The following is a 12,637-nucleotide window of genomic DNA, read 5'->3' on the forward strand; positions in this document are numbered from 1 at the left end:
CGAACAGTGGTGGCGTGGCCAAGGACTTGGTTCTCTAACCTCAAGAGCAGTGTTTCTCAACCCTAGCAACTTTAAGAAGGCGGGCTGGAGAATTCTGGTAGTTGCCACAGTTGGAGAACATTGCTCTAGAGGGAGATTTGGGTGGAGAGAGTTAGGAAATATACCTTACCCACTTGGTTTCTCCTTGTTGTTATTTAAAATGAGGTGTAAAGGCAACCGTACAATATGTATGTTATATTTAGCTGCTTAGCTTTCTATATTAAGTCTACAGGAACAGTGATGCTGATTGCTTATTTTTATGTATTATATGCTGTTGCCATCTTGTCACAAAAATTGTTCTGAAGCCTTAAAAGTAGAAATAGGATGATAATACCCAGGCCCAGAACCTATGTTACACTCATTCTGCCCTTCCCTTTGGTTGGAAGAGCCTGGAACATGAACTGTACACCAGCTGGGATCAGAAGGAAAGGTTGGGGTAGGGAATTATGGGTACTGTGGCCTGGCACATTAGGAGGAACTTGTACGGATTGGTTCCCAGAATAATAAAGATTCAGGAGGCTGCAGTACAAAAGGCCAGCTGCTCAACCTTCTCCATTATAAGCAGCGAGAGTTGATTCTCTCCAGGCCATAGGCAAAAAGTTGATGCCTTAATAACCATAGGGACAAATTAGTCCTAAATAGAAAATAGTTCAGTTACTGGAATCCTTGTAACCCCACCTCATTCATCTCAATAAATCTTGCTAAAGAGGACTCTATGAAACCCATGCGTGGCAAAAATCACTCTGTTTTAGGTGTCTGTCAAAGAGCCTAGTAGCACTGATAGGAAAGGCTGGCCTGGAGTAAACATTTATATATTTTTAGTCTTGATAAAAGCTTCCTCAGGTTATTTCGGTTGTTTGGGCAGAAATCTTTTTTCAGCAATACAAGAATATGCCACTAAGGGTATTAGCATTCTGTACAAGTAATCTCTCTGACCTGGTTCACATAACATATCAGCTATGTCTTGTTTAAGTGTAGTTTATTGGATAAGCCACAATGGCAGGGTTTGCATAGCATCCAAGGGAGAGAAGAGTTTTTTTAGAGGCAATGGGACTTGTTGGTTGAGACTCTACTGGGGGGCCATGAGTTGCCTTCACAGCTTCATAGAATCACCATATGCAAAATTGTGAAAGGTTTCCTTCACCCATTTTTATAATCAAGGGATTATTATATTGCACTTCTATATTCTTGTTCATGAATAATGTAGGGAATCTTTCAGATGATGGGTAACTGGACAAAACGTAGGAAGTGCTATATCCCAACTTGCTTACTCATTGATCCCAAGACACCCAAACTCATTTCAGGTGCAGGGAGTGTTGATCAGCCCAGAGCTGTGATGTCCAGGGTGAATGGGATATTTGAGCAAATGCTGTTTCTTGATATATCCAAAGCACCATAAGCACAATATCAAATAAATAAAACTTGCAATCTGATTCAAGGCTTTTAGGCTGCATTTTGCTGGGTCATCACCAGTCTCATTTTAATTAGCTGGCTGCATAAAAGGAAGAATCTATTTAACTGGGCCTCAACACAGGGCATTTTACAGAGGATATTAAAGGAAAAAATGTTAGATTTTCCTCCTTTGGAAGGAACTGTATGTATTGTTGCACCAGCTGCAGGGACCTCTTCCATCCTCGTCAAGGGGAGTGCAAACCTTCTCTCATTTCATACACGTATGAAGATGCAGCCGATGAAGTGAGCTTTATGCTGTTTAATAAAATGTGTTGGTTGGAAAAGGTGCTACCAGACTCCTGATTTTTTGCTACCGTAGATTAACATGGCTCTCCTACAAAGTCCCCTTTGGAGTTAATTTACAATTTCAATAAGCAGAAGTGCCCACTCAGAAGGCAGTGTTAATCTGCTTAAGGATTTGGCATATAATATATTCAAGAGTCAACACACAAGAGATAGAACAATGCAAAACCAGAACATTCTGTTTTTGTTTCTGTTTTAATATGAACCCAGTTTTCAAAGACATCTTGACAAAGTGACTTCAAGCAGGCACCAAGACAAGACTTATCTTAAATAGAAAGATTTATAGGCAGTCTTGTATCTCCGAAAAGAGGCCACAAAATACTTTACAACATTACATAGAAGAAATAAAAATCTTAAAAACAGTTACTTAGAAACCAGCATAAAAGGGCTGGGGGGAAAAAGCAGAACCCTGAAAAGCTTTATAAAGTAAATCTCTTGGCTTGCCCACCTAAATTCCCTGAAAGAGCCCAGCCAAACTTCCCGAATCCCTGAAAAAGAATCTTACTGGTATAAAATAATTAATCTTCTAGCTTTGAGTGGCAGCTGAAATGAAAATAGGTTTTTGCACCTCACTTTTATTGAATCTGGCATAGAGGAGAGTACAGACCCACGTGCAAAAGGCTAGATTCCCAAAAGTGAGCAGGGTCAGAATGAAAACTGAATTTCACTTACTTTATATTATATGTACGCTTATTATGTTTGCCCTGCAACGGTATAATTTTTCCTCTTCTCACAGTAAAAATCATGACTTGGCTCCAGATGTTGGACACACTCTAGGGTACCCCTGAAACCTTAGGAGAGGACTCTTTTTGTGACACTGGTTTGAGGGACAGAGGTGCACAATTAATGTTAATTAGGGAACAACTTTTAAAATGTGGTCATTCATTTTGCTAGTCACTTTTTAAACCCTTTCTTTTATCATTTAGCTATGCCCAGTGGTGCATTAGTATAGGAAAGTGCAGCCAGATGTTCTAAGGTTGAGGTCTGGCAAGTTTTGCAGGAGAATTTAATTATTTAAAATATTTAAAATTCTAAAGTTATCTCTAAGCTGGCTGTGCAGGCTTCAAAAACACTTCAGAAGAAACGCTTTGGTCTCTGTCCAGGCATAGAACCTCATCTCGGTTCTCCATTTGCCTCAAAAAAAGAGGCAGCTGCTTTAAAGAGGCAGTTCTTAAAGCAGCAATACCTTTTTTTTTCAGATGTGCAACAAAGCCTTCATAAAGATGGGCTGCTTTAACAGAGGAGGGGGGGGGGTTGTATGAGGTTCCAAACACTTGTTCCAAATCATTTTCAAAACCATGGAATTAATTAAACTTTTTATCCTAACCCAGTGTTTTTCAACCTCAGCAATTTTTAAGATGTGTGGACTTCAGCTTCAGAATTCCCCAGTCACTAGGCCTTAACCCATTCATTATTTAGGATAATTGGTAAATAACATACATTGGCTTAGGAAAAAAAGAGTTGCATGAAAATCCAGAGTTAGATAAACTACTTATACTTGGGAGCCGTATACAGGAGGTTGAATTTTTGTTAGTAAATTCAGTTTTGCACAGCAGTTAATCCCATGCTCGACCTTGAAACCTTAATAATTCCACCCCCTCCCCCAATTCTAATCGGACTGTGTTGCCTATACAGTACAGTATTTCTCCTTATTTATATGACCGTCTTTGTGAAAATCTGCTTTGGAAGAGGAATTTTTTCCTCTTCACAAACAACCTCCTCTGAAATCCCTAAAGCAAACACTGCTTTATTTTATTTTGTTGCCTGCACTAATTAATGTGAGTCTTACCAGATGCTGGGCTTTGGAGAGAGAAATAAGGCACAAACCAGGGCTTAATCAATTTGGTCCATCTCCTCCTTCAACATACCATGGGGCAGCTTTTCATCTCATGCCTCGGGACCACTGAATACATCTCCCAGAATTCCCTGTGAACATTAACTGGGAATGCTGGGTATTGTAACACTGTAATGTCAATACATCTAAAGCAGTGTCTCTCAACCTTGGCCACTTTAAGATGTGTGGACTTCAACTCCCAGAATTCCCCAGCCAGCCATGCTGGCTGGGGAATTCTGGGAGTTGAAGTCCACACATCTTAAAGTGGCCAAGGTTGAGAGACACTGCTCTAGAGGGCACCAAGTAAGGGAAGTAAATAAATATATATTATGGGTAAAAGGGCACATTCATAAGATTGCTTCGCACGATTAATAATCCATCAGTGTCATCTTACTCTGTGCATAGGAGGAGCAGGATGGTTGCGGATGATGGAAAGCGGGGGTGCTTAACCCAGCTCTGTCCCCTGCTTTTTGCTGGCAGTCAGCCATTTTTCCCTGAATTGCCTATCAATAATGAACTCTAGTCGAAGAAAAGCATCTGGGCAAGGTTTTAAGCTTAGCTATTGCGCTGGTCAGTGGCGGCTTTGTACATTGATGGTAAGAGCAGCTCAGGGCGTCCTGTCTTTGCCCCAGGACATAGTGTCACACTGCATGTAAATTTGCTAAACAGTACCTTTAGTAACACACAAGTAGATTTGTAGGGTTATCTGTGAGTGGTAGATAATTGACTCTGCTCTCTGCGCCAGCTTTTTTACCTCCGACATTGATGGATTGACTTGAACTCTCTGGTGAAAGAAACGAACACCAAACAAATCACAGAGGACAGAAAGGATGAAGCTTCAGCCCTCAGTGGAGGGGAGCCCTCTGACTCTTCGGCAGTCTAACAGCTTGAACCGTGTGCAAAGTGTGGAGATCCCTGGCTCTCCCCTTCAGCTACCAAATGCCACGTCGCTTCCCTCTGCTTGCTCTGGGCTCTGTATTCCATTAGCTACAGGCAGAGCAGATCAGGAGGGCTTCTATCCTCAGCTTCCTCCTTGGAGGTGGGGGCAGAACCAACAGGCACGTTTCCACCTCCTTCGCCTTTAACCTGAGATAAAGAGGGACATGAATTTATTCCCTTTCCTTGAGCTCTGAGCTGTTGAGAAGCAGGACCTTGTCCTCCTCCCATCCCCGACCTTCAAACTGGAAAGAAGAGCAACATTGCCCTTGTCCTCTGGCTGCCTGTGAGATGAAGCACAACATCAAGACAAGATCAGCCTTACAGCTGGTGGGAGGGGAAAGGGAGCAGAACATGCCTGTGAAGCAACATGCTTCTGCTTCACAGGCAAGGTCAGCTGAAAGATGGTGACTCCTGCTCTTTTCCTTTCATTGCCTCACATGCCCCACCCCATCCTCTTTGCCCTCTTTCTTTTGTATCTCTCCCCACCAACCCCTTTGGCTTCCTAGCCTGTAAAAACCTTGCTCAACTCTAATGTAGATAAAAGGCTACATGGTGGCAATTAGGTATCCAAAGGGTCTTACCTGACCTCTGCAACAGAGGGAGCAAGTGTCTGTGGTTGCTTCTTGAGATGAAGCATCTTCTGTGAAAAGCCAACAGACTCAGAAATCTTGCCTGAAAGAGTCGGTTTTTGATGTGGGTGTTTGCAAGAATTCCATCTTGCACCCTCAGGACTGGAACGAGATTTAAGTGTTTTCTCCTGCAAGTCCACAGTGGGTAAAGCCATCCCAGAGAGCAAGCTGCAGTAGAGAGAATTACAGAATGCTTACAGAATGCTTCTTATTGTGACTGTTGATGATAGACTTTGGCTGGATGGGGAGGCGGAAGCTTCTTCCAACCATCCTAATACATTTCTCCCTAGCAGAAATATTTTAGGATGGCTAAGGCTCTGAACAGATATAAGGGAAAGGGGAAATGGTATGGCTCCTTGTTGGGTGTGTGACTGCAAGGAGCACTGGAAGTTTACCCATTTTCATTTCATGCTGCCCTTCAGAGGTCTGGATCTGGTTGATCTCAGAAGCTAAGAAAGGTCATCTTGGGTCAGTACTTGGGTAGCAAAGCACCTGGAAAGTTGAAAAAACACTCCAGAGGAAAGCTAAAGCCAACTGTTTATATAATACTGTCCAGAAAACTGCATGGATGCAATCACCAAGAATCATGTTCTACTTAAGAATGTCTTTACTTTGTGTGACCTTCTGGGCTAACCTTCGTAAAGGGGTGGTGTGATGATAAAAATGCTGGGGGAAAGTCATGTACACCACATTGAGCTCCTTGTAGCAAAGTTACTTTTTTAAAATATAAAAGCAACAAATAAATGCAATAGAGGTTGGAAAGTGATGAGAACTCAAAGCAGGGTATTAAGGAAGAACCACATAAGAGCCAGTTTGACCTAGTGGTTAAGGTGCTGGGCTAGAAACCAGGAATCTGAGTTCTAGTCCCACCTTAGGCACGAAAGCCGGCTGGGTGACCTTGGGCCAGTCACTTTCTCTCCGCCCAACTCGGTGCAATGCAGACTAGCCTCCTCGTGGTGCATCCTGGGCAACGTGACTTGTCAGGGCTAAATAGTCTACACATCTGGCTGCTGGACCTCACAAGGATTTCCCAGCAAGAAAAAGCAGCATGAACACCGAACTGCTATGCCATTCAATTAAAAAAAAAAAAAGGAACCACCAGCAAACTTCGTTTGACCCATAATTTCCATTCATTCTAAGGAGACCCAGAGGAGAAGGGGCACCTTTCCTCCAAATTTTTCAACCAGCTCAGTGGAAACCTGATTTATTTACACATTGACTTACTGCCCCCTTGCTTGGAAGAAGTGGACTGAGGACTGGAGTCTCAAAGTTCTGAGGACTAGGAAGCCTTCAGATTGCATCCCTTTATTTTAAAAAGTGGGGGGAGGGAAGACTTGGCCACTAATCACCATTCTAGTCTCATAAGGATGGATATTTGTCATTCTCACTTCCCTTGCCAGCTGGGCCCAGGCATGTGAAGGGAAGTCAGAAACGTCCTCTTTCTATGGCTATGGCAATGACCTCCAAGTACCAGAGTCTTTACAGGAAGTTCGCTGATTACTTGGAAATATTTCCCCCACCCACAGTTTTTGGAGGACTGCTTGTGCCAGAAGCCAGAACAGATCTTTTAAAAAGTCACAAACTTTTACATGCATGCATATACACATACATGCATATGTATGTATGTATGTATGTATATTTATTTATTTTTCACATTTCTGTTGCCGCCCATCTCTCCCAAAAAGGTGACTCTGTATATGTCTGTAAGGAGTCTATTTCTTTCCCTTTAGAAAGCACATACTAGTTGTTGCAGAAGTTTCCAGCAGCCAAGTATTAACCAGGTCAAATGCATATGCATAGGAGACAATTGGTTGTCTTGATTTGAGAGAGAGCTTTGCTTCACATTTGAAGCAACAGTGGCAGGGTGTGGATCACACAGCGGCCATGGTGACATTTTTAACCCACCCCCCAATGCCCACACCCACCTCCTGCCTGAGGCTCCAGGTTTGCCTTCAGAAAGATGTTCTCAGTTAATGCATTGAAATATGCGCCTTGTTTGGTATACCGTATTGTTCCTTTGGTTTTAATCTGTGTAATTATGAAAACGACAGCAAGCCTCCATGAATTGTGCTTGTTATACACCAGTAGAATTTTGTTCAAGGTGATGCAAGCCAACAGGTGAAGCTTTGTGTAAACAGGGTGAACGTGTTTTGGATGGGGAAATTTCCTAAACTGGATAAATGGGTCTGATTCAAAACTGACAAGGTTTCACTCTCCTTGAACCGCCTACGTCTTTGCTGGGTCTCCTTCTGAATTTGTCAGTCTGCTGAAGCCCAGATAGCAGGTGTGCTTTTTTTCAACACTGATGTATTGATTGTGGTCCCATCTAGAAAGAGTGGACCTGCCTTTGTAACGTGCTGGAGGTGGGTCTGCTTTTGGAGATGGCCTTGAAACTTCAGCTGAGGCAGAACTGAGGCACTGTTGGTTCATGTGGCCAGCTCCTATTGCATCACTCATACCTATTGGAGTTGCATTGTAAAGAATAATGGAAGACCAAAATGGCTTGGATTCGTTGGAAGGATTGTTTGGAGCCATATGAAGCAAGCTGTGTTTTAATATTGGCTGAAGAATGGTTTCCACCAAAATGGAGATGGTCGCTTGTTTCCATGTTGCCAAATCTGGTGACAGTGGGAAAGAAGGCTTTCTCGGCAGTTGCTCTTATTCGGTGCATTTCCCTCCCCCTGAGAGTCTGTGGCATTTAAACTGTAGCTGTTCTCAGCTGAACAGGGTAGTGGTATCTCAGCATTTTAAAATATTGTTGGAATCTGGATTTATTACAGCTCTTTATGATCAGCATGATTTTATTCTCCTCTTGGGTGATTCTTATTCCGTAACCCACCTTGGAAAGACTTGAGCTCTTGAAAAGTGGCTAAGAAATGGATTGACTAAAAGGATTCTTGCTGGAAGAGGGTGGGGAGGAATTGAAACTTCTGGGCTGAGCTTAAATTTGATTCTTCCACCATGGAGTTCTTCCTCAAAAAAAGGACTATTTACCTGTGGTCCTCATCCTAGAGGTCTGTTAATGTCTATTAGATGTGATGACAATTTGGAACTACCCCACTGAGGTCTGTTTCTGAATAACAGTTGCAAAAAGGGAGAAACGGGGGAGATAGATGTCTATGAGTTTCCAAGGAGCATATGATGGTTTGGCTGTTGAGATAAATAGCTTGCCCTGATTACAGGATGGTTTGGTACAAGCCATGAGATTCTCTTCAGGTTATCTCCGAGTATTATGCCTGGTGATCTTAGTTCTTCTGTCTTAAGTAATGGCTTTGAATTGCTCTAAGTTTTGTGTTCAGTTCATACCAACACACTTAACAGACCCATGACAACAACAGCAACAACAAGCAGTTGAGGCAGTAGAAAAGGAATCAGTGAGTGCTGTTCTTAGACATTCATAGCTTTGCTTTGTGGAATCTTTTCAACCTACAGAGAAGCCCTAAACCAACTGCAGATATTTAGCTAGGAAAATAGACTCAATAGATAGGCCACTCAGCTTGGCAAGCATTTTATTTTGTAAGCTACAATATGCAGCTGGCTGGTTAATGTGTGGGGAACAAAAGAGGATTTCTTGGGTCCACTGGTTAATGCTAATTGGTGAATTTTAAATTCATTTCTAGACAAATTCCATCCAGAATTCAGTAGTGAGGCAGGATCATTGTGTGTGTGTATGCGCACGCATGCGCATATTTGGAAGCCTTCTGTCAATCTGCACATCAATTATCTCTCTTAACTCTATCTTTTAACACAGATGCTGTCTGAAACAACCAGATAGCTAGCTAACTGTCAGTTGCCTCTTTCTCTTGCAGATGATGAAGTTTGCTTGGGATAACTACAAGCAATATGCACTGGGGAAAAATGAACTGAGACCTCTCACTAGAAATGGACATATCGGGAACATGTTTGGTGAGTTGAACTTTAATGTTGCTGAAATGAACACAGTGGCTGGTATCTTTCCTAAATGCTTAGCAACAGGCAGTTAGACTAGAATACGTATTTTGGGGAGTGATGGTGGATTCATACTCATCTCTTTCAGGACAAATGTATAGATTAAGCCAATTGGTAGAGCTGCTAGTTCTACCAAGTTACAGCACAACTTGGTTCTAGAGAACATCGATTGGCTGGCCCTTAGAATAGCCTTGAAACCACTTCGTTGTCACCACCCCCAGCCCAGTGTTGTTCAGCTGAATGGTTTCCCCTGTACCATCAAATTCTGAGTCCTCAAGGCTTCTGGGGTAGCAGAAGAAAATATTTCAAAGCCAGCCTAAGGTACTGGAAGGGACATAAACTGTATATGACTGGAGGGGAGTAAAAATAGAGGAAAATTGTAACAGAAAGAGGAGGAACCTTCCTTACTAGGCTTTTGTATAGAGTTTACCATGTATCACTGAAACTAGTTATGAAGGGGACTGTAAGAGAAACCCTCATTTGAAATTTAACATGAACTGATTGTTCTATTTCTCATTGCAGCTTCTAGTCTAGAAGAGAGATACATACTAGGTCTAGCACAGTGTTTTTCAAAGCTGACAACTTTAGGATGTGTAGGCTTCGACTGATTATACCATGCTGAGAAATTCCTACTGGAATTCCTATTTCCTCTGCTGCCATTTCAATAGTTAAAGGACCAAGAATCTAGAGGAGTTGAAGGCTAGTTTGGACACTGAGGTTAGGTAGCAAATGGATCATATCTCAGCCACTTCATTTATACGTTGATAGCCTGTTGTTCATCCCAGCTCTTGGAATGGCTTGCTATAAAACTAAATTCAAAGCAACAGATCATAAAAACCACATCAAATAAGAGGCAGCGAGGCCATAAAATCAAATGGCAGTGCCGTTCTTGACTCTAAACAGTTTTGAACGAAACTGATTAACTACAGCTCTTCCAGTCTGTTCAGAAGAGCTGGAATAGATGAGTTTCAGGGATTGGGCGATGATGATGATGATGATGATGATGATGTAGATGCAGTAACACAAAGTCAAGTCCTCTTGTTGTTTTAACCTATGGCACTTCTTCAAACCTTGATAATACCGTAATACCGTTCTGGTTTGTAATTCTCTGAACTAGCTAACATTTTCTTTTTGCATTGGTCCTGCTATTGAAGGGGAAGGTTAGTTTTGCAAAATATTGAATATGTGGATCAATATTAAAGGCTTCGGTCTCTGGGTTGCTTGGTTTGCATCATTTTCTCTAGCAGACTGCCGTGTTTTTGGTAACTCAAATTCTTATGCTGCTTAGAGCCAGCAAGCTTCTTTCCTTGATAAGCCTTGTTTTTGCTCCTTTTTCAGCTTAGCTCCTTGCCAATTTTTAATTTAAACATTCAGTATTACGCCTGATCTAAATAGGCAAGACTGAAAACATCACAGTTGTTCCAATCTGGACACAGTTATTTAAGCAGAGTTTTGGACAGTTGCCACATGGCAAACCTGATGGTTGCTAGCAGCGTTGCTGGGCCACCATATGTAGCTGGATGCATGCCTGTTATGTCTAATTAAAGCTGGACAGCCAGCATTGTACGTTTATCAGCTGATAATGATAATTAGCTGCCTCAAAGCTTAGTTGTTCTTCTTAAACTTGTCACATCCTTCCTGAATAAACCCACCAGAAAATATCTGGCCAGCTGCAGTCCTGTTGTGACTCTTTTCTGACAGGTGGAAGGCAGCAAAGCAACTTCAGAGCTTTGGGGGTAGGGTGGGGGGATGATACATCTTTTCTTGCCTTAATTGCCATGATGGATAATCAATGTCTGGAGATAGCACTGTTGGCAGCTGATTTTGTTAGAGCTTTGAGTAGCATTTGATATCGTTGTCTGTGGGATCTTAGCCAGTTGTTTGGAAGACCTGGCTGGTCTTCCTTTTCTTTTTTTTTTATTAAGATGAACTTGGAATTTGTTACCAGGGAAGTCTCTTTTGACCTCTATCAGAAGTATTCAGCATGATGGATCTTTTTATATAAAACCGATTGGAAAAAACAAAGCAGAGGATTGTGGACAGTTTTCAGTCTGTATGCAGAAGATACCCATTTCTGCATGGCTTATTAAAGAAAGCCAGGAGTCTTGTAATTTCTTTGCAAACACTGGTTAGATGAGGCGGTTCAGAAGTCAAATGGGTTTTTTGAACCAATCCTATGCAAATATATTGCAAGGCATGTTTCAGAACACCATTTTTCATCTTGAAATCTCTGATAGCTACATCTGGCCACGTTCTGGGACTACCTTGGACAGCATGTTCCCTGAGGTGAGTCCACCTACCTGCTGAACCAATTGTTTAAATGCTCTTTTGCAGTTCCCTTCCAATTTAGACATTAGACAAGGTGAGGAATAAGTAGAACGTCCTTTGTGGCTGCCCTTGTGGTCATGGCATAACTCACACTCCATCTGATTTCCATACTTTCATGCTCTTGATGGTTTTTGCTACTTGTTTTGACCGTGTTTAAGTTTTACGTTTTTTACTGGGCCCTTTTCTATTCTGTACTTCCTTTGAACATTGGAAAACCCAGATTGGAACATTAATACCACAGGGCCATCCAAGCTGATTGTGTTGAACTCTATTGTTTTTTGGATTGTAAGGGAATAAGCCCAGAAATATGACAACTGAATTTTCACCAAAAGTGCATCTCATGCTCTAAAACCAGTGTTTTTCAAACTTGGCAACTTTAAGATGTATGGACTTCAACTCCCAGAATTCCCCAGCCAGCCATGCTGGCTGGGGAATTCTGAGAGTTGAAATTCACACATCTTATAGTTGCCAAGTTTGAAAAACATGGCCCTAACTGTTCAGCACATTACTTCTTGTGTTTGTCTTTCTTAATGTCATGTCTGTCACTATTGATTCCAAGACCTTGTAGGATGTTACGGTGGTTATTCAAAATTTCGATGCCTGGGTCTTTGTATGATACACACACACACACACACACACACACATACATACATACATACACACACACACAGTATGTGTGTGTGTGTGTGTGTGTGTGTATATATATATATATACACACATACACATACACATACACACATACATACATACATCTTATTTCAGTTAATTCATTTTGAATGTCTGAGATAGGTTTTCCGTGCACATGTTTTATCTTCACCGTTGATATGAACTATTGCTTTTGGACGACTTGGGACTATTGCTGCAGATGCCCAGCCAAATGCTTCCTGGCAAGCAACCCCTTATATTTTTTCAGATTGCTTTTTCTTGGCATCCAAATTCAGCCTTCAGCAGCAGCACATTAATAGAGTAGAAAGAAGTAATAGTCCCACATCCCATTGTTGGCAGTTAATTCCTCTCCTTCTTTCCATCCACGGAAAGCAAGTTTCCCCCGAGCATTTTGGAGCCCGTACAGATTTCAGGCGCTTACCTCTTTGAGGGATCATATTAAAGACCCATCTCTGTTTCCTTTTCTTCCCCCAGTGCCTTGATCTTCCCAGGGTAGCCC

At 41.9% G+C, this 12,637-nt stretch overlaps 1 protein-coding gene and 1 non-coding gene across 2 annotated transcripts in view; one reads left to right on the forward strand and one right to left on the reverse strand.

Annotated features, from left to right (window-relative positions):
* MAN1C1 (mannosidase alpha class 1C member 1) overlaps positions 1-12,637 on the forward strand; it is a 145,300-nt gene that overhangs the window by 52,768 nt on the left and 79,895 nt on the right. The window contains exon 2 of the mRNA XM_063311809.1: positions 9,006-9,102. Within this exon, the coding sequence (XP_063167879.1) occupies positions 9,006-9,102 (97 nt within the window). The remainder of the gene's footprint in view (positions 1-9,005; positions 9,103-12,637) is intronic.
* Positions 1,599-1,712, reverse strand: LOC134503754 (U6atac minor spliceosomal RNA). The gene has a single exon (XR_010068587.1). It is a non-coding gene; the product is annotated as a U6atac minor spliceosomal RNA (small nuclear RNA).

Source organism: Candoia aspera, chromosome 10, assembly GCF_035149785.1.
Source record: "Candoia aspera isolate rCanAsp1 chromosome 10, rCanAsp1.hap2, whole genome shotgun sequence".
NCBI classification, from domain to species: Eukaryota; Metazoa; Chordata; class Lepidosauria; order Squamata; family Boidae; genus Candoia; species Candoia aspera.